At 37.1% G+C, this 20099-nt stretch overlaps 1 protein-coding gene across 1 annotated transcript; it reads right to left on the minus strand.

The window, feature by feature from the left end:
• Nucleotides 1-12113: 12113 nt before the first annotated feature.
• On the minus strand, nucleotides 12114-18723 carry LOC128645544 (keratin, type I cytoskeletal 47 kDa-like). Its single transcript, XM_053698598.1, has 8 exons — nucleotides 18186-18723; nucleotides 16961-17043; nucleotides 15652-15808; nucleotides 14810-14971; nucleotides 14565-14690; nucleotides 14196-14413; nucleotides 12519-12625; nucleotides 12114-12334 (listed from the first exon to the last, which is right to left on the minus strand). The coding sequence occupies exons 1-8, from the start codon at nucleotides 18654-18656 to the stop codon at nucleotides 12234-12236; spliced, it is 1425 nt and encodes a 474-aa protein (XP_053554573.1). The 5' UTR covers nucleotides 18657-18723; the 3' UTR covers nucleotides 12114-12233.
• Between the last annotated feature and the right edge of the window lie 1376 nt (nucleotides 18724-20099).

Raw genomic sequence — 20099 nt, forward strand, 5'->3', positions numbered from 1 at the left:
CAAAACAGTGATGATTGACAAATTTTGCAATACTGTTAAAAGAAATAGGATTGCTGGCACTAATTGGATAGTTGGGCCTGGCACACAGGCTGGCAGGCAGTAGAAAAGTGCAGTTCAATGGCACAAGCAAACTGAGGATTAAGATCAACAATCAAAATGTTTTTAATTTTAGTTAGTAACTATACTGTGACAACAATTATGATTGGTGTAAATAGTTGCCAAGACGGCCTGGCACAAAAGGCTGGAAGGCAGGAGGTAGATGCAATTCAATGACACTAGGAGACTGATTACTGACAGTCAAAACAGTGATGATTGACAATTTTTGCAATACTGTTAACAGAAATATGATTGCTGGCAACAATTGGCTAGGTGGGCCTGGCTCACAGCAGGCTGCAAGGCAGGAGGAAAGTGCTATTCAATGGCACCAGCAAACTGAGGATTCACAACTATTACCAAAAATTTTAATTTTTAATTATTAGAATACTGTCACAACAAATATGATTGGTGTAAATATTTTTTAAGTAGGCCTGGCACACAGGCTTGGAAGGCTGTAGAAAAGTGCAATTCTAGGGCACGAGCAAACTGAGGATTAAGATCATCAACAATCAAGATTTTTTTTATTTTAATTAGTAACTATACTGTGACAAAAAATTAGGATTGGTGTAAATAGTTGGCAAGACGGCCTGGCACAAAAGGATGGCAGGCAGGAGGTAGATGCAATTCAAGGACACTAGGAGACTGATTACTGACAGTCTAAACAGTGATGATTGACAATTTTTGCAATACTGTTAACAGAAATATGATTGCTGACAACAATTGGCTAGGTGGGCCTGACTCACAGCAGGCTGCAAGGCAGGAGGAAAGTGCTATTCAATGGCACCAGAAAACTGAGGATTCACAAGTTACAACTATTACCAAAAATTTAAATTTTTAATTATTAGAATACTGTCACAACAAATATGATTGGTGTAAATATTTTTCAAGTAGGCCTGGCACACAGTCTTGCAAGGAAGTAAAAAAGTGCAATTCTAGGGCACGAGCAAACTGAGGATTAAGATTATCAACAATCAAGAATTTTTTAATTTTAATTTGTAACTATACTGTGACAACAATTATGATTGGTGTAAATAGTTGGCAAGACGGCCTGGCACAAAAGACTGGCAGGCAGGAGGTAAATGCAATTCAAGGACACTAGGAGACTGATTACTGAAAGTCAAAACAGTGATGATTGACAATTTTTGCAATACTGTTAACAGAAATATGATTGCTGGCAACAATTGACTAGGTGGGCCTGGCTCACAGCAGGCTGCAAGGCAGGAGGAAACTGCTATTCAATGGCACCAGCAAACTGAGGATTCACGACAACTATTAACCAAAATTTTAATTTTTAATTATTAAGAATACTGTCACAACAAATATGATTGGTGTAAATATTTTTCAACTAGGCCTGGCACACAGTCTTGCAAGGAAGTAAAAAAGTGCAGTTCTAGGGCACAAGCAAACTGAGGATTAAGATCATCAACAATCAAGAATTTTTTAATTTTAATTAGTAACTATACTGTGACAACAATTATGATTAGTGTAAATAGTTGGAAAAACGGCCTGGCACAAAAGGCTGGCAGGCAGGAGGTAAATGCAATTCAAGGACACTAGGAGACTGATTACTGACAGTCAAAACAGTGATGATTGACAATTTTTGCAATACTGTTAAAAGAAATATGATTGCTGGCAATAATTGGCTAGGTGGGCCGGGCACACAGCAGGCTGCAAGGCAGGAGGAAAGTGCTATTCAGTGGCACCAGCAAACTGAGGATTCACAACAACTATTACCAACAATTTTAATTTTTAATTATTAAGAATACTGTCACAACAACTATGATTGGTGTAAATATTTTTCAAGTAGGCCTGGCACACAGTCTTGGAAGGCAGTAGAAAAGTGCAATTCTAGGGCACGAGCAAACTGAGGATTAAGATCAACACTAAAATTTTTTTTATTTAAATTACTAACTATACTGTCTGTGACAACAATTATGATTGGTGTAAATAGTTGGCTAGACGGCCTGGCACAAAAGGCTGGCAGTGGCAGGCAGGAGGTAAATGAAATTCAATGGCACTAGGAGACTGAATATTTGCAGTCCAAAAAATTATGATTTTTTTTTTTTAATTACTGTTACAAGAATTGTGATTGTTGCCACAAATTGGCTACTTGGGCCTGGCAGACAGGCTGGCAGATATGAGTCGTGGATGGTAGGTAGGGCAGCAATTTAACACAGTATGCTGTGTAAGTGACAAAAACACAGGACTGATAGAAAATTAAGTTAGATTACAATAGCAAAATATTTTAAAATTTTAGATTTTAATATTAAAATTATGTTAAGAAGTGCAATGCACATATGACTCTATGAGTGGTCGCACTGGCTGGCTGCTACGTAGGGCAGCAATTATAACAACAGTATGCTGTGTAAGTAAGATAGACAGTTAGACACAGGCCTGATAGAAAATACAATTAGATTACACTAGCATAATGATTTAAAGACTTTTTTTTGGAAATTTAAAGAAAAAGGTTAAGCACATACATATGAGTCATGGCTGATAGCCTTGGAAGGGCAGCTATTAAAAACAGTAGGCTCTGTAAGTCGGATACACACACGCCTGATAGAAAATACTATTAGATTACACTAGAAAAATGATTTAAATTATTTTTTTTGGGGGGGAATTAAAAAAAGGTTAAACACATATGAGTCGGGGCTCATAGACTAGGGAGGGCAGCAAGTAAACACAGTAGGCTCTCTATGTCAGCAAAACACACAGGCCGGATAGAAAATTATATTAGATTACACTAGCAAACAAATTTAAACTTTTTTTTTATATATTAAAATTAAGGTGAAGAAGAATAGATATGAGTGCTGAGTGGCTGCCTGGCACAGACCAATTAACCAAAAGACTGAAAAAAAGGAGGTATATTAATGCTGAGTGAGCATGACAGACACAGGCATGATAGTAAATGTAATTAGATTACACTAGCAAAATATATATATATATATTTTTTTAAATTTAAAATAATGTTATAAACGGATATTAACACTGGTGGATTCTGGCTGGCACAGAGCAATGAACCAGAGTATATGCTGTGTGACACTGGCCTGATAGAAAATGAAAAAAAATTAAACTAGAAAAATAATTAAATTTTTGGGTTAGTTAAATTTAAACTAATGTTGTTACGGAGATATCAGTGGTGGCAGTAGTCACAGCATATGCTGTGAGCCTTAAACACACAGCTGAAAGCAAGGCAAATGCTAATAAAAAAAAAACGAAAAAAAAAAAAAAAAACGGCACGAAATATAGCCCTAAAAAGGGCTTTTTGGGGGGCTGTGCTTGCAGCAGAGATGAGTGGAGTCCTTCTGGACTGTAAATACACTAGCCTAGCTATGTTTTTCCTATTAATGTCAGGAGCAAAAACACAACACGTCCTCTCATTAAAAAAGCAAGGTCTTTATGAGTCTAAAATGGCGGATTCCGAGTAGCTGGGAGTGTCTGTGAGGGAGTGTCTGATGTTGATTGGCTCTAATGTGTCAGGCGGCTGTGACATAAAGGGTCAAAGTTTCCACAATGATGACACATAGGGGCGGATCGAACATCGCCATGTGTTCGCCCACAAACGCGAACGCGAACAAGCTATGTTCGCTGTGAACCGTTCACGGGCGAACAGTTCGGGACATCACTAATCATAGGGCTCTGATTATTATATTCAGAGAAAAAGGTAAGGTTTTGGTTTTCTTTTAAAAAGTGACTCACAGGAAATTCTCATAACTTTATGAATGTCCTCCTCTATTAGTTAAGGTACCCTTGACTAATAAATATCAGGTCTATCTCTTTCATCCTCCTCAGAGTATCATCATTAACTATCCATCAAAAGCTGACTTCAAAAGAGATGGTGAATGACCACTATCATATCAAAACAGACTGTTCCGATCTGTACTCTTCCTATAAAAATCTGATTTAAAGCCCTGGTCAGTTTTAAATATAGTGGTATCAAAAAAAATATACTCTCTTCACTATGGGGCCTATCTATCAAGCTTAAGGGCCGTGTTTCTGGCGAGTCTTCAGGATCGATAGAAACACCAGTTATGAAGCAGCAGGGGGGCATTGCACCAGCAGTTCACAAGAGCTGCTGGTGCAATGCTGAATGCGGAGAGAGTATTTCTCTCCGCATTCAGCAATGTCTGTTGGACATGATCCGCTGAACGGATCATGTCCAACAGAGGGTTGACAAATAGGCCCCTAAAAGTCAATTTGAATTTTATATTTGAAGTAGAGGAATTTCAGATAATCAACAAACTCTATAAGGGTTCTGATGTCGCCAAACCAAACACCAAAAATATTGTCAATATAGCGCTATCATCATATGGCACAATATTGCAGCAAACAAAGGGTGACCAAAAACAAATTTTTCTTTAAAAGTATTTATAAGAAATATATAATTGGGGGCGACAATGGAACCCATAGCCATACCTTGTCTCTTCAGAAGTATCGATCCTGGAAAAGGAAATACATAATAATCTCTAAAAGTTGTAATATAAATTCAATCTGTGACTGATCATAAATTCTAGGGACACTGAACCCAAATTTTTTCTTTCATGATTCTGATAGACCATGAAATTTTAAGCAACTTTCTAATTTTCTCCTATTATCAATTTTTCTTCGTTCTCTTGCTATCTTTATTTTAAAAGTAGGAATGCAAATCTTAGCAGCCAGATGATTTTAGATTCAGCACCATGGATAGCGCTTGCTTATTGGAGGCTTACATTTACCCACCAATAAGCAAGCATAACCCAGGTTCTCAACCTAAAATGAGCCGGCTTCTATGCATCGCATTCCTGCTTTTTAAATAAAGATAGCAAGAGAATGAAGAAAAAAATGATAATAGGGGGCCTATTTATCATTGTGCGAGCAGACATGATCCGATATTGCAGATCATGTCTGCTGCACATCGATAAATGCCGACGGCATACGCTCTCTGCATTTATCATTGCACCAGCAGTTCTTGTGAACTGCTGGTGCAATACCGCCCCCTGCAGATTCGCAGCCAATCGGCCGCTAGCAGGGGGTGTCAATCGAATACGATCGGGTTAATTTCAGGCGATGTCTGTCCGCCACCTCAGAGCAGGTGGACAGGTTATGGAGCAGTGGTCTTTAGACTGCTGCTTCATAACTTGTGTTTCTGGCGAGCCTAAAAGCTCGCCAGAAACACGGGGCATCAAGCTCCGTTAAGAGCTTGATGAATATGCCCCTAGGAGTAAATTAGAAAGTTGCTTAAAATTGCATGTTCTATCTGAATCATGAAAGAAAAAATTTGGGTTTAGTGTCCCTTTAAAGGACAGTAAACACCATTTTTTTTTATATAACTGCATGTAATAGACACTAATATAAAGAAGAAAATGCACAGATACTTCTATGCAATCCAGTTTAAAACCTTTTAAAAAGTAACTTAGAAGCTCCCAGTTTAGCACTGTTGATGAGATTACGTTGGGACACTCATTGAAAGGGGTTGAGAAAGCAGGAAGAGCAGTTACCCCCCTTAGAAATATAATATTACTTATCCAAGATAACTAGGGCACTGCCCTTATCTGCTTTTTTTCAAAATAATGTTAGTATTGTTCTTTAATGTTTGTACAGCCTAATAAGCCTTACTTGTAAAATGACTCTTCTTATGTATACAATCCTGTGATTTAGCACATAACCTCTCCACATTAGACTCAACCCTTCTAATAAGCACATCAATACCAGCATAATTAAAGGGACATTAAATCCAAATATTTTTCTTTCATGATTCAGATAGAGAATACAATTTTAAACAGCATTCCAATTTACTTCAATCTAATTTGCTTCTTTCTATAAATATCCTTTATTATCTAGAAATAGCAATGCACATGGAGGAACCAATCACAAGAGGCATCTATGTGCAGCCACCAATCAGCAGCTACTGAGCCTATCTAGATATGCTTTTCAACAAAGGATATCAAGAGAATGAAGCAAATTAGATAATAGAAGTAAATTGGAAAGTAGTTTACAATTGCATGCTCTTTCTACATCATGAAAAAAAAATTGGGTTTCATATCCCTTTTATTGCAGAGACCCAGTTTTTTTAAATTCATACAAGATTAGTGCTAACATTTTCACCCCACTTTATATGCAAACGATGCCTTAAAGGGACATGAAACCCAAAAATTTTCTTTTATGATTCAGATAGAGAATATAATTTTAAACAACTTTACACTTCTATTATTTAATTTGCTTCCTTCTCTTGTTATCATTTGCTGAAAGGTTTATCAAGGCAAGTTCATCATGAGCAGCAGAGAAATTAGGTTCCAGCTGTTGATTGGTGGCTGCATATATATATTGAATGTGATTGGCTCACCCATGTGTTCAGTTAGAAACTAGGGGCGCAATCCGATATCGATCGCAGTTTGCGGCGCAAGCGAGGGAACCGGCGTCGCCCGCAGTTTCAGCTCGCAACTCGAGCCATCCCATATAGGTCGCCGTCAGATGCTAACGTGCCGTAAGTCTCACAAACCAGCGATGTCCAGAAATCTGCGCAAGTACAAATTTCTGGCGTCGCCAGTGACTTGCGCCACGTTAGAATCTGCCGGCGCCTATAAAACCTGACTAAAGTCTAAAACACCCGCACTGTCTAACACGCCTCCCTAACATAGCCCGCACTGTCTAACACGCCTCCCTAACATAGCCCGCACTGTCTAACACGCCTCCCTAACATAGCCCGCACTGTCTAACCCTCTATCCGCTATCCCCCCTCACTAGCCTAACAATAAAAAAGCTATTAACCCCTAAACCGCCGCTCCTTTACCCCGCCGCAACCTAATAAAGTTATTAACCCCTAAACCGCCGCTCCCGTACCCCGCCGCCAGCTATATTATATCTATAACCCCCTAAAGTGAGCCCTTAACACCGCCGCCATCTATATTAAAATTATTAACCCCTAATGTAAGCCCCTTACACCGCCGCCATCTCTATTAAAATGATTAACCCCTAATTTAATCTACCTACCCCGCCGCCAGCTATGTTATCTATATTAACCCTAAGTATATTATAGTTAATATAGTTATTACATTATATATATTAACTATATTAACCCTAATTATATTAGGGTTAATATAGTTACTATAGTATTTATATTAACTATATTAACTCTATCTAACCCTAACTAAATTTATATTAAATTAATCTAATTCATTTATAAACTAAAATATTCCTATTTAAATCTAAATACTTACCTATAAAATAAACCCTAAGATAGCTACAATATAATTAATAATTACATTGTAGCTATGTTAGGGTTAATATTTATTTTACAGGTAAATTGTTAATTATTTTAACTAGGTATAATAGATATTAAATAGTTATTAACTATTTAATATCTACCTAGTTAAAATAATTACCCAATTACCTGTAAAATAAATCCTAACCTAAGTTATAAATACACCTACACTATCAATAAATTAAATAAAGTACAAACATCTATCTAAAAATACAATTAAATTAACTAAACTAAATTACAAAAAAAAACAAACACTAAATTACAAAAAATAAAAAAAAGATTACAAGATTTTTAAGCTAATTACACCTATTCTAAGCCCCCTAATAAAATAATAAACCCCCAAAATAAAAAAAATTCCCTGCCCTATTCTAAATTAAACATATTTCAAAGCTCTTTACCTTACCAGCCCTTAAAAGGGCCTTTTGTGGGGCATGCCCCAAAGAATTCAGCTCTTTTGCATTCAACAAATACAATCCCCCCCCCCATTACAACCCACCACCCACATACCCCTATTCTAAACCCACCCAAACCCCCCTTAAAAAAGCCTAACACTACCCCCCTGAAGATCTCCCTACCTTGTCTTCACCACACCGGGCCGAACTCCTGATCCGATCCGGGCGATGTCGTCCTCCAAGCGGCAAAGAAGAATTCTTCCTCCGGCGATGTCATCCTCCAAGCGGCAAAGAAGAATTCTTCCTCCGGCGACGTCTTCCTCCAAGCGGCAGCAAAGTCTTCATTCTTCCGGCGGCATCTTCAATCTTCTTTCTTCGCTCCGCCGCCGCGGAGCATCCATCCCGGCCGACTGCTAAACTTGGAATGAGGTACCTTTAAATGACGTCATCCAAGATGGCGTCCGCCGAATTCCGATTGGCTGATAGGATTCTATCAGCCAATCGGAATTAAGTTAAAAAAATCTGATTGGCTGATTGAATCAGCCAATCAGATTCAAGTTCAATCCGATTGGCTGATCCAATCAGCCAATCAGATTGAGCTCGCATTCTATTGGCTGTTCCGATCAGCCAATAGAATGCGAGCTCAATCTGATTGGCTGATTAGATCAGCCAATCGGATTGAACTTGAATCTGATTGGCTGATTCAATCAGCCAATCAGATTTTTTTAACTTAATTCCGATTGGCTGATAGAATCCTATCAGCCAATCGGAATTCGGCGGACGCCATCTTGGATGACGTCATTTAAAGGTACCTCATTCCAAGTTTAGCAGTCGGCCGGGATGGATGCTCCGCGGCGGCGGAGCGAAGAAAGAAGATTGAAGATGCCGCCGGAAGAATGAAGACTTTGCTGCCGCTTGGAGGAAGACGTCGCCGGAGGAAGAATTCTTCTTTGCCGCTTGGAGGATGACATCGCCGGAGGAAGAATTCTTCTTTGCCGCTTTGAGGACGACATCGCCCGGATCGGATCAGGAGTTCGGCCCGGTGTGGTGAAGACAAGGTAGGGAGATCTTCAGGGGGGTAGTGTTAGGCTTTTTTAAGGGGGGTTTGGGTGGGTTTAGAATAGGGGTATGTGGGTGGTGGGTTGTAATGGGGGGGGGGGGGGGATTGTATTTGTTGAATGCAAAAGAGCTGAATTCTTTGGGGCATGCCCCACAAAAGGCCCTTTTAAGGGCTGGTAAGGTAAAGAGCTTTGAAATATGTTTAATTTAGAATAGGGCAGGGAATTTTTTTTATTTTGGGGGTTTATTATTTTATTAGGGGGCTTAGAATAGGTGTAATTAGCTTAAAAATCTTGTAATCTTTTTTTTATTTTTTGTAATTTAGTGTTTGTTTTTGTTTTTAATTTAGTTTAGTTAATTTAATTGTATTTTTAGATAGATGTTTGTACTTTATTTAATTTATTGATAGTGTAGGTGTATTTATAACTTAGGTTAGGATTTATTTTACAGGTAATTGGGTAATTATTTTAACTAGGTAGCTATTAAATAGGTAATAACTATTTAATAGCTATTATACCTAGTTAAAATAATTAACAATTTACCTGTAAAATAAATATTAACCCTAACATAGCTACAATGTAATTATTAATTATATTGTAGCTATCTTAGGGTTTATTTTATAGGTAAGTATTTAGATTTAAATAGGAATATTTTAGTTTATAAATTAATTAGATTAATTTAATATAAATATAGTTAGGGGTGTTAGTGTTAGATAGAGTTAATATAGTTAATATAAATACTATAGTAACTATATTAACCCTAATATAATTAGGGTTAATATAGTTAATATATATAATGTAATAACTATATTAACTATAATATACTTAGGGTTAATATAGATAATATAGCTGGCGGCGGGGTAGGTAGATTAAATTAGGGGTTAATCATTTTAATAGAGATGGCGGCGGTGTAAGGGGCTTACATTAGGGGTTAATAATATTAATATAGCTGGCGGCGGTATAGGGGGATTAGATTAGGGGTTAATAATTTTTATATAGGTGGCGGCGGTGTAAGGGGTCAGATTAGGGGATAGATAAGGTAGATGGCGGCGGTTTTAGAGGCTCACAGTAGGGGGTTAGTTTATGTAGATGGCGGCGGGGTCCGGGAGCGGCGGTTTAGGGGTTAATAACTTTATTAGGGATTTCGGGGGGGGATCGCGGTTGACAGGTAGATAGACATTGCACATGCGTTAGGTGTTAGGTTTATTTTAGAAGATTGCGGTTGACAGGGAGATAGACATTGCGCATGCGTTAGGTGTTAGGTTTATTTTAGCAGATCGCGGTTGACAGGGAGATAGACATTGCGCATGCGTTAGGTGTTAGGTTTATTTTCTAGTTAGTTTAGGGAGTTACGGGGCTCCAATAGTCAGCGTAAGGCTTCTTACGGCTGCTTTTTGTGGCGAGGTGAAAATGGAGTAAGTTTTCTCCATTTTCGCCACGTAAGTCCTTACGCTGCATATTGGATACCAAACTGCGCGGGTTTGGTATACCTGCCTATGGCCCAAAAAACTGCGGGCGACGGCAGAAATATACGTGCGTAACTTCTAGCTTACGCCGTATATAGGATACCAAATCCGCGCAATTATTGGCGTCGCCGGCTTTTGCGGGCGACGATTTTTATCGGATCGACCCCAAGTAGTGCATTGCTGTTCCTTCAACATATTATACCAAGAGAATGAAACAGATTAGATAATAGAAGTAAATTAGAAAGTTGTGTAAAATTGTTTTCTCTATCTGAATCATGAAAGAAAATTTTTGGGTTTCATGTCCCTTTAAGGTTCAAATGATGAAAAAAATAAGGTCATTTTGTTTATGTTGTGAAAAATCAGTCCTTATTAGGGTAATATGATAGCCCTTTCTGTAATACCTAAAAAAAAATCCAATTTACTTCTATTATCAAATTTGCTTTGTTCTCATGTTATTCTTTGTTTAAAAGATATCTAGATTGGTAGCGTGCACATGCTTTGAAAACTTTTTTTTCAGGCTCTGATGCCCCTTTGTGTGAGGATTGCAATCTCTGACCCAACTGCACCGTCGACTTGTTTGTATGCTTGGTGATGTTTGCGCCCTTCTCACCTGCATCTGTGTCTGACTGACTGGGCAAAAAAAGAAGACTCAGAGCTATTACTGCTCTTCATTTTATGCCAGATCCCACTGCCTGGTGCTACCTTAAATCTAGCCCCACCAGTACACTTTCCCAGAGGAGTAGTCCTGATCGCCTTTTTAAACTTAGTGAGCTTATGAGCAGAACCATCATATTTTCTTTCACTTTCATCAACATTATCATTTTTTGTATATATAATTAATGTTATATATATGAGTGCAAAAGATTTAAAAAAAAATATTTTTGTAAAAAAATGTTTTTGTAAGATTTAGGTTTGCGTATACTGTTTATGTAGTAATATTTTGTGCTTTGATTAGGGGCAGTGAGAATATTGGCACCTAAAGGGGCATTAATTACTTTGAGATGGCAATATAAAATGATAAACTGTATATATATATATATATAAAAAAAAACTCTACAATTTACTTTTATTATCTATTTTGTCTCCTTTTCCTGTAATTTAGCACCTGGGTAGCGCTTGCTGATTGGTGGCTACATTAAGCCACCAATCAGCAAGCGCTACCCAGGTGCTTAACCAAAAATGGTCCGGCTCCTAAGCTTACATTCCTGTTTTTTCAAATAAAGATGCCAAGAGAACAAAGAAAAAATAATAATAGGAGTAAATTAGAATGTTGCTTAAAATTGCATGCTCTATCTGAATCATGAAATAAAACATTTGATTTTCATATCCCTATAAGGGAGACCCCGAAACGTTGCTGCTGTCTTTGATATATTTGCTAGTTGATTAGTAAACACACATACACACTCCTAAGCTCCCATCAGCCTACCTAGTTTTACTCTTCAACAAAGGATACCAAAAGCAATTGGAAGTTGTTTAAGACTGCATGTGCTATGTGAATAATTAATGTTTAATTTTGACTTTACGGTCCATTAAAGTCTATGTGACTTTTTTTTTTATAGATAAATAAAGGGTCGGAAGGACAGGGGCAGATATTTGTCAAACAAAATCAAATGTTCATAGGTTCTGTATATTTTTTGGGAGTGCATAACCAGTGCTCAGTATTTTTAAACAAGACTGCAAATTGGCATGAGCTCTCTCTTTGTCTGTTTTGTAAAATATATTGATGGGTTAATTTATTCATTATGACACAACATCTAGATAGTAAAAAAAAATCTTTCTGCTCTTTGTTTTTTTTTTTATAATATTCCAAAATGTATAAGAAAACACACTGAAAATAAATAAATAGATTACACAAAGTTAATAAGATGAGACATAAGTTTAATATCTAAAGGTTAACCAAGCTGTTGCATTACATGTCCTAAACAGATATATAATTTAATGTATTCAGCAACTGCCTGACTGTGAGCTTTGTGCTGAATCTTCAATTCATCTTCTCTTCAACTTGCTGAACGCAGGATGACACCACCTTGCCATTCACTACCTCTTCAATAATGGTCTTCACTACTCTGGTTTTGGTTGGATCTAAAAAATATAGACCACAAAGACTATTACAGTGCTGTTTATTATAACATAATTGCATTATACTATTTGTTATTCTTTATACTATGTAATATTATATTACTTTTTAACCTGACTTCAACAGAGAATTGAAATGTGTTAAACAAAGGCTTGTATTAAATTATCTATGACATTTTTCTGTTGTTACCTTTTTTGGAGTCCACAGAAGAAGCTGGTGACTTGGATACAGCTGTCTGTTGTGTTGACAGAAATGATGATGACGATGAAGAGTTGCTTGAAGAATTTAAGCTACACCTGGAGAGGTTGGATTGTCAGTAGATGATAAATGCAGTAATTGTTACAGAGTTCAATTTCCTTAATTGACTCAGTGATACTTTTCCACTAATTAAAATTGTTTTGGTATTTTTTGGAAACAGATTTGATCTTTTTATGTACATTTATAGGAAGTTTGCATCTAGGTTCACTTTTACTATCAGCGTGAAACCAATATTTCTCATTTTTATCTATAAGGGGACAGTGACTTAAATGGATACAATAATACAAAATAGCATTCAATTGGAATAGATACATAAAGAAATGTGTGGTTTTGTGCTACTGCAGATGAAGCTACAACTGGTGAGCTAATCAGGTGCAGGCATTTGTGCACATGCTCCAGTCACTGGAAAAATCTTCATCTGGAGCAGAAAATAATTCTGAACCAGTAAATTATCTGATTTTATAGGACAACTATAAGGAAGAGAGGCAATCAGCTGTAGTAGCTTCTTCTGTGTGAGCGACTATGAGATGTGGTCTTGAAGGGTACAGAATTGTTTAGCCCAGTTAAACAGTATACCAGACTAATCCAATCCATTAGTACAGTCCTGAAATTACCATAACAAACGATTTGCATACATTTTGGTCTGTATTGGTCTTTTCATTGGCCGTATATCTAATGGGCAAGAGATTGATTTCCAATTAAGCACTTCTCTCATAATCTTGATCTGGTGATTTTTTGTCCCTATGCTTAATAATGCAACCTGTCATAGAGGACTATAGCTGTTGCTCTGCTTATAAGGCCTTTGCAGACTGTTATGTGCATCTGGTATTTCAGCATTTGGCTATACATTTAGATGATCCCAAATAATGTGCTTTCTTGTTTGTTTTTTTAAAGGGACAGTCAAGTCCAAAAAAAACTTTCATTTTTCAAATAGGGCATGTAATTTTAAACAACTTTCCAATTTACTTTTATCAACAATTTTGCTTTGTTCTCTTGGTATTCTTAGTTGAAAGCAAACCTAGGAAGGCTCATATGATAATTTCTAAGCCCTTGAAGGCCGCCTCTATTTTATTTACTTTTCACAGCAGGGGAGAGCTAGTTCATGTCAGTCATATAGATAACATTGTGATCACACCAGTGGCTAGTGGCAGACACTGCACTAATTGGCTAAATGCAAGTCAATAGATAATAACTAAAAGTCATGTGATTAGGGGCGGTCAGAAGATGCTTAGATACAAGTTAGTCACAGCAGTAAAAAGTGTATTAATATAACAGTGTTGGTTTTGCAAAACTGGGGAATGGGTAATAAAGGGATTATCTATCTTTTTAAACAATACAAATTCTGGTGTTGACTGTCCCTTTAATAAAATTCACAGGCAGACAACACATGTTGCATGCTAAGTCGGTACTAGCATTTGTAACAATCTACTTAGCTCTTTTTTTGCTATGTATAGACTTTGTAGAAGAGTGTTCTTAGCAAGTCTTATTGCATATTTTATATCTTACATTTATAAGTTGAATGTGTATCTTGCAAATGTATTCTTGCAATTTATTTTGTAAACCATTCTCACAATTGTATTTTAGTGCTTCATTATTACAAGCACCTACCCCAGCTCTCCATCCAGCAGGCGGCGATATGTTTCAATTTCCATCTCCAGTCTGGTTTTGATGTCTAAGAGCTGCTGGTACTCAAGGCTCTGTCTTTCCATGTCTGATCTGATTTGTAGTAACTGCTCTTCAAGGCTGCTTATTGAAATCTGCATCTGCTGCAGCTGTGTTCCATAGCGACACTCTGTTTCAGCTAGGGTGCTTTCAAGGGATTTTTTCTAATATTGGGTGAAAAAAGAAATCTTAATTTTTGACTGATATAACCATAGAAGTATATTGTACTGATAATCAAGATACCATCTTTTTCTCTATGGTAATGTGTTTGATATAGCAAGAATCAGTAGCTAGTGTGTTGTAGTTTAAGTTTACCATTGCCAGTTGCGACTGTAGTTCTATTTCCAAACTTTGTAGCGTACGTCTCAGGTCAGAAATTTCACTCTTGCTCGTTTGCACCTGTTCCACGCCAGCTGAAATCTCCTTCTTGAGCTCACTGCTCTGAAATTTTAGATGGAAAAAAAAAAGTTGACATTCACTTATAAATGAATGTTTCTTTAAATGATAAAGTGTCCTATGCCCGTGCCTATCCATTTTAAAGCCAATAGGAAATGCTTTACCTTTTGGTTAAACCACAGTTCTGCTTCTTTGCGGTTCTTCTCAGCCAAAGTTTCATAGTCCGCTCTCATGTCATTCAGAAGTTTAGTCAGATCCACACCTGGAGCAGCATCCATTTCTACATTAACTTGTCCAGAAGCACTGCTATTAGCAATTCCTAACTCCTGAATAGTCAAAGAGAAGGCATTGGTCAGCATGAGGATTCTTGTCAAAAGTACAATATGGAAATGGTTATTGATTGCTTTACATCAAAAACAGAAAACTTTTTATATTGGCTATAAGTGTGTTCAAGACATAGTAGCTCCTAGGATATAATTAATATCTATTAAATGTTTCTATTTTCTTAAAATTCTTATTGTTAAAAGGAAGAAAATCCCTTTATTACCCATTCCCCAGGTTTGCATAACCAACATTGTTATATTAATGCACTTTTTACCTATGTGATTACCTTGTATCTTAGCCTCTGCAGACTGCTGCCTTTTCTCAGTGCTTTTTATAAACTTGCATTGTAGCCAATTAGTGCTGGATCCTGCATAACTCCACTGGAGTGAGCACAATTCTTATCTAAATTGCCCACATGAACTAGCATTGTCTGGCTGTGAAAAGCTAATCAAATGCACTGAGATAAGAGGTGGCATACAGGGGCTTAAGAACAGGGAAAGGTTTAGATATTTAGAGGCTTTAAAATATATAAATATAACAATTTAGGATTGCAACACTGGGTAATGGGTAGTAAAGGTGTTATCTATCTTTTTAAACAATGAAGACATCAAGTAGACTGTCCCTTTAACATACTATACTTAATAAAGCACTGATAGGGGATGATTTGTCATGTGCAGCTCACCTCCTCATGGTTCTTCTTGAGATAAGCAAGCTCATCAGACAGACTCTCAAGCTGGATCTCCAAGTCACTCCTGGATATGGTCAGCTCTTCCAGGACTCTACGGAGTCCATTGATATCAGCCTCCACACTCTGGTGAAGGGCCAGCTCATTCTCATATCTTTAAGAATTCATTTTAAATAAATCATGTAAAAACATATTTTTTTTACAAGTTTCCAAATTATTCAGATTTTGATAGTATTAGAAACTGTACTCATACATCTTAGAATTCATTGCTATACAAAACTCACCTTATTAGATAAAAGCAGCAACTGTATAACATACCTTAAAGGGACACACAGGTTAAATAAAATTTTCATGATTCAGATACAGCATGTAATTTTAAACAACTTTCCAATTTCCTACCCTTAAAAAAAATGTGCACAGTATTTTATATTTACATTTTTTGAGTCACCAGATCCTACTGAGCATGTGCAAAAATTCACAGACTATACATATATGCATTTGTGATTGGCTGATTGCTATCACATGGTACAAGGGGAGTGGAAATATACATAACTTTGAAATTTGTTATAAAAAAATCTACTACTCATTTGAAGTTCAGACTAAGTGCTATTGCATTGTCTTGTTATTTTGCATTTGTTGATTATGCAAATCTAATGTGTTGACTGGTCCTTTAATCATTTAAACAATGACTACTCGCCATATTGTCATTGGGGGTAGCTCTAACAATTCATATTGCAATAAAGCAACTCTTAATAGAGTGGAAGTATAGCCATTCTAGCTTTAGACATTTTTTTATCAAAACTCAGATTAAAAGCAAAATATATGACTTCAAGGGACATGGCACCCAAAAATAATCTTTCATGATTCAGATAGAGCATACAATTTTAAAATTCCAATTTACTTCTAATATCTAATTAGCTTTGGAATCCTTTGATGAAGAAATAGCAATGCACATGGGTAAGCCAATCACACGAGGCATCTATGTGCAGCCACCAATCAGCAGCTACTGAGCCTATCTAGATATGTTTTTAAACAAAGGATATCAAGCGAATAAAGCAAATTATATAAAAGAAGTAAATTGCAAAGTTGTTTAAAATTGCAAGCTTTATCTGAATCATTAAAGAAAAAAATTGGGTTCATGTCCTTTTAATGACAGCTGTAATATATACCCAGCAAATAATCGATTCCTGAAAGAAATGGGTTTATTTATTGTGTCTTTTTCTTTGTTGGTAGAGTATAACCTACACATACAAACATATTATCATATAGTAGGAAGCGGGAGACAAAGATTTATAGTGCAACTTACTTCAGTCTGAAGTCATCAGCAGCTAGTCTAGCATTGTCAATTTGCAAGACAACACGGGAGTTATCAATAGTTGCAGCATTGATCTATAAACATTAAAAAAAAAAAAAAAAACAGCATAAATATACAGACAATTGTACTCACATTTGTGCACTGCTTATCAATACAGTCAACAAAACAACATCACTAATTGTGCATTTATTGGATAATACAATGGGCTCCATTTATTAAGCAGCGGATGCTGCTTTGGAGCCCCATCATTTCAGGCTCGCCTTAAACGGAAGATAAGAAGAAGCGGTCACTGCTGTTCCTTAACTTGTTCGCCACCTGGCGGTGTGACAGCTGATTGGCAGCCCCTGCTAGTGGCGGATTGGCCACCAGTGAGCAGGGGGCGGCATTGCAAAAGCATTTCAGTGAGCAGGGGGCGGCATTGCACAAGCATTTCAGTGAGCAGGGGGCGTCATTGCATAAGCGTATGCTGTCGGCATTTAGCGAGACCGAGTGGACATGATTCGCTACAGCGAATATTGTCCGCTCGGCTATTGATAAATCTACCCCAAAAGGTTAACATTCCAGAACTAAAAACATTTTTATTGCTTTAATTAATGATGCTAAGGTTGTGTAAATATCTATATTTTGATATTCAAATGGAGAATGTTTCTGTAGAATAAAAGTTAAAAATAATAAATGCTCACATTTTTAAATTATTGTTTGAACTTTATATTTTTGAATCCCCTAGAGTCTAGACTAATAATGAAGTCTATGAGAATCAACATCTGAATGTTAGTATTCAAATGATAAAATATTACATCTGATGTTCCAATGTTACATTTCATATAGGGAAAGTATGTAAGTGCTGAACATCTGATACCCATTTCAAATTAACTAATATGTCCAATATTCATTTTTTTCAAACAAATGAGTTGCAGCATCCTAAACATATAGGGAGTAGCTGAATCCAAAATGAAGCTCACAATTTATTCAAACTGTATCAATTAAAATATCATATTTGCTTTAAAGATGATACATTTTCAATCACAGATTAATTGCACTCACCCACCAGTGTCTAATTATATTTGTAATTATTTTACTTAAAGGCCTCCAAATACCTAATTACTTGAACTAACTGATGTTTCAGTTAACTAAAAGTTCCTATGTATTACCAGTCACCCTAATATATTTCGAAAACAAACGTTATATTTGCATAACAATAAAGTCAAATTTTTACCTTGGCCTTCAGATCTTCAATGGTTTCATAATATTTGCTGAAGTCTTTGCTGGATGCACTGGCCCCAACACTAAGTTGCTTCTCGTACCACTCTTTGATCTTTAGCTCAAGGTCAGCATTGGCTGCCTCCAGGGCTCTCACTTTGTCAAGGTAAGATGCTAGACGGTCATTCAGGTTTTGCATAGTCTGCTTGTCGCTTCCAGAATAGCTCCCAAAATTGCTACTAGATGCAGCCCCCCCAAAGCCTCCAGATGAAGTTAGAGAAAAACTAGCTCCAGAGCCTCCACCATAGCCACTTCCTGCACCACCACCATAGCCGCTTCCTGCACCACCACCATAGCCACTTCCTACACCACTAGCAAAGTTTACACCAAAACCACTTCCTGCACTTACACCAAAGCCACTACCAGAGCCCCCTCCATAACCACCACCAGAGCTTGATCTAAAGGAGCTGGAGCGATAGGATGTCATGATGGATGTTGTTGGTGGCTCCCTCTGATCCAGAGAATGTGAATAAGACAGAGACTGTGGATGTACAGCTGTGTGTCCAGCGCTATATATGCAACATTATGATGGGCGTTGCACTTAATTATTGATCAGCCTCCTAATGAAATAAGCCAGCTCAGCACCTGTTCCATCAACAGAGTCAGTGAAAAATATGTTGCCTCTTGGCTGTTTGTGACTTGTTGGTTAGAAACTGGGTGAGGCACATTCCACTGTCCTTAAAAGGCTATTCATATCCCTCTCAGTCATATTCCTTTTTCTGTTCATCTTTGCCTAGGGGCTTCCTAATGACATGTTTTCAGTCTGTGATCTGTTGAAGGGAGTTTCTAGTCTCTAAAAAATCATTTGGATACATATTTGAATTGGTGAAATCCACATGTAAATAAACTCACAGATGCTTTGCATTTGCTCTTCTATCAATATCTGATAGTAAGCAGAAAAAAATAAGGGCTTAGCAAAGACTCTTGCACCAGAACTGGAGCAAAATCTGCTATATGGTACAGCCGCTATATGGTACAGTCTCATGTATTACTCAGTAATTATCTTACATTATTATGATGTCTCCTTATGTCATATTTCTTAGGTGAATGAGAACATATGTTTACATATTAAATTCTACATGCTCAGTAATACTTTTGTCATCTAAAAAAAAATCTCACAATGCTTCAACCAGAACATTTCTTTCAGAAGATATGCACATAAATATCTTACTAGGATACGCATTAGTGAATTTGGCTATTTTTTTATTTTTATTTTCTCCAACATTGGTGTGTCCGGTCCACGGCGTCATCCTTACTTGTTGGATATTCTCTTCCCCAACAGGAAATGGCAAAGAGTCCCAGCAAAGCTGGTCACATGATCCCTCCTAGGCTCCGCCCACCCCAGTCATTCTCTTTGCCGTTGCACAGGCAACATCTCCACGGAGATGGTTAAGAGTTTTTTGGTGTTTAAATGTAGTTTTTATTCTTCTATCAAGTGTTTGTTATTTTAAAATAGTGCTGGTATGTACTATTTACTCTGAAACAGAAAAGGATGAAGATTTCTGTTTGTAAGAGGAAGATGATTTTAGCAGACAGTAACTAAAATCGATTGCTGTTTCCACACAGGACTGTTGAGATGAAGTAACTTCAGTTGGGGGAAACAGTTAGCAGACCTTTCTGCTTAAGGTATGACTGGCCATATTTCTAACAAGACCATGTAATGCTGGAAGGCTGTCATTTCCCCTCATGGGGACCGGTAAGCCATTTTCTTAGTCAAATATAAAAGAATAAAGGGCTTAAAAAAGGGGCTTAAAAACTGGTAGACATTTTTATGGGCTAAAACGATTGCTTTATTGGGGCATATTATGCAGATTCTAGCTAATAATTGGCATTATAATCTTGGGGAACGTTTAAAAAACGGCAGGCACTG

The sequence above is a fragment of the Bombina bombina genome, chromosome 1 (genome assembly GCF_027579735.1).
Source record: "Bombina bombina isolate aBomBom1 chromosome 1, aBomBom1.pri, whole genome shotgun sequence".
NCBI classification, from domain to species: Eukaryota; Metazoa; Chordata; class Amphibia; order Anura; family Bombinatoridae; genus Bombina; species Bombina bombina.

Bases quoted from the DNA above. Each gene is read 5' to 3' on its own strand.
- LOC128645544 (XM_053698598.1), bottom strand. From the start codon at position 18,656: ATGACATCCTATCGCTCCAGCTCCTTTAGATCAAGCTCTGGTGGTGGT. The intron at 17,044-18,185 runs GTAAAAATTTGA...TAATGTTTATAG, and splicing joins TTGAAGATCTGAAGGCCAAG to ATCAATGCTGCAACTATTGA. The intron at 15,809-16,960 runs GTAAGTTGCACT...GAATTCTTAAAG, and splicing joins GCTGATGACTTCAGACTGAA to ATATGAGAATGAGCTGGCCC.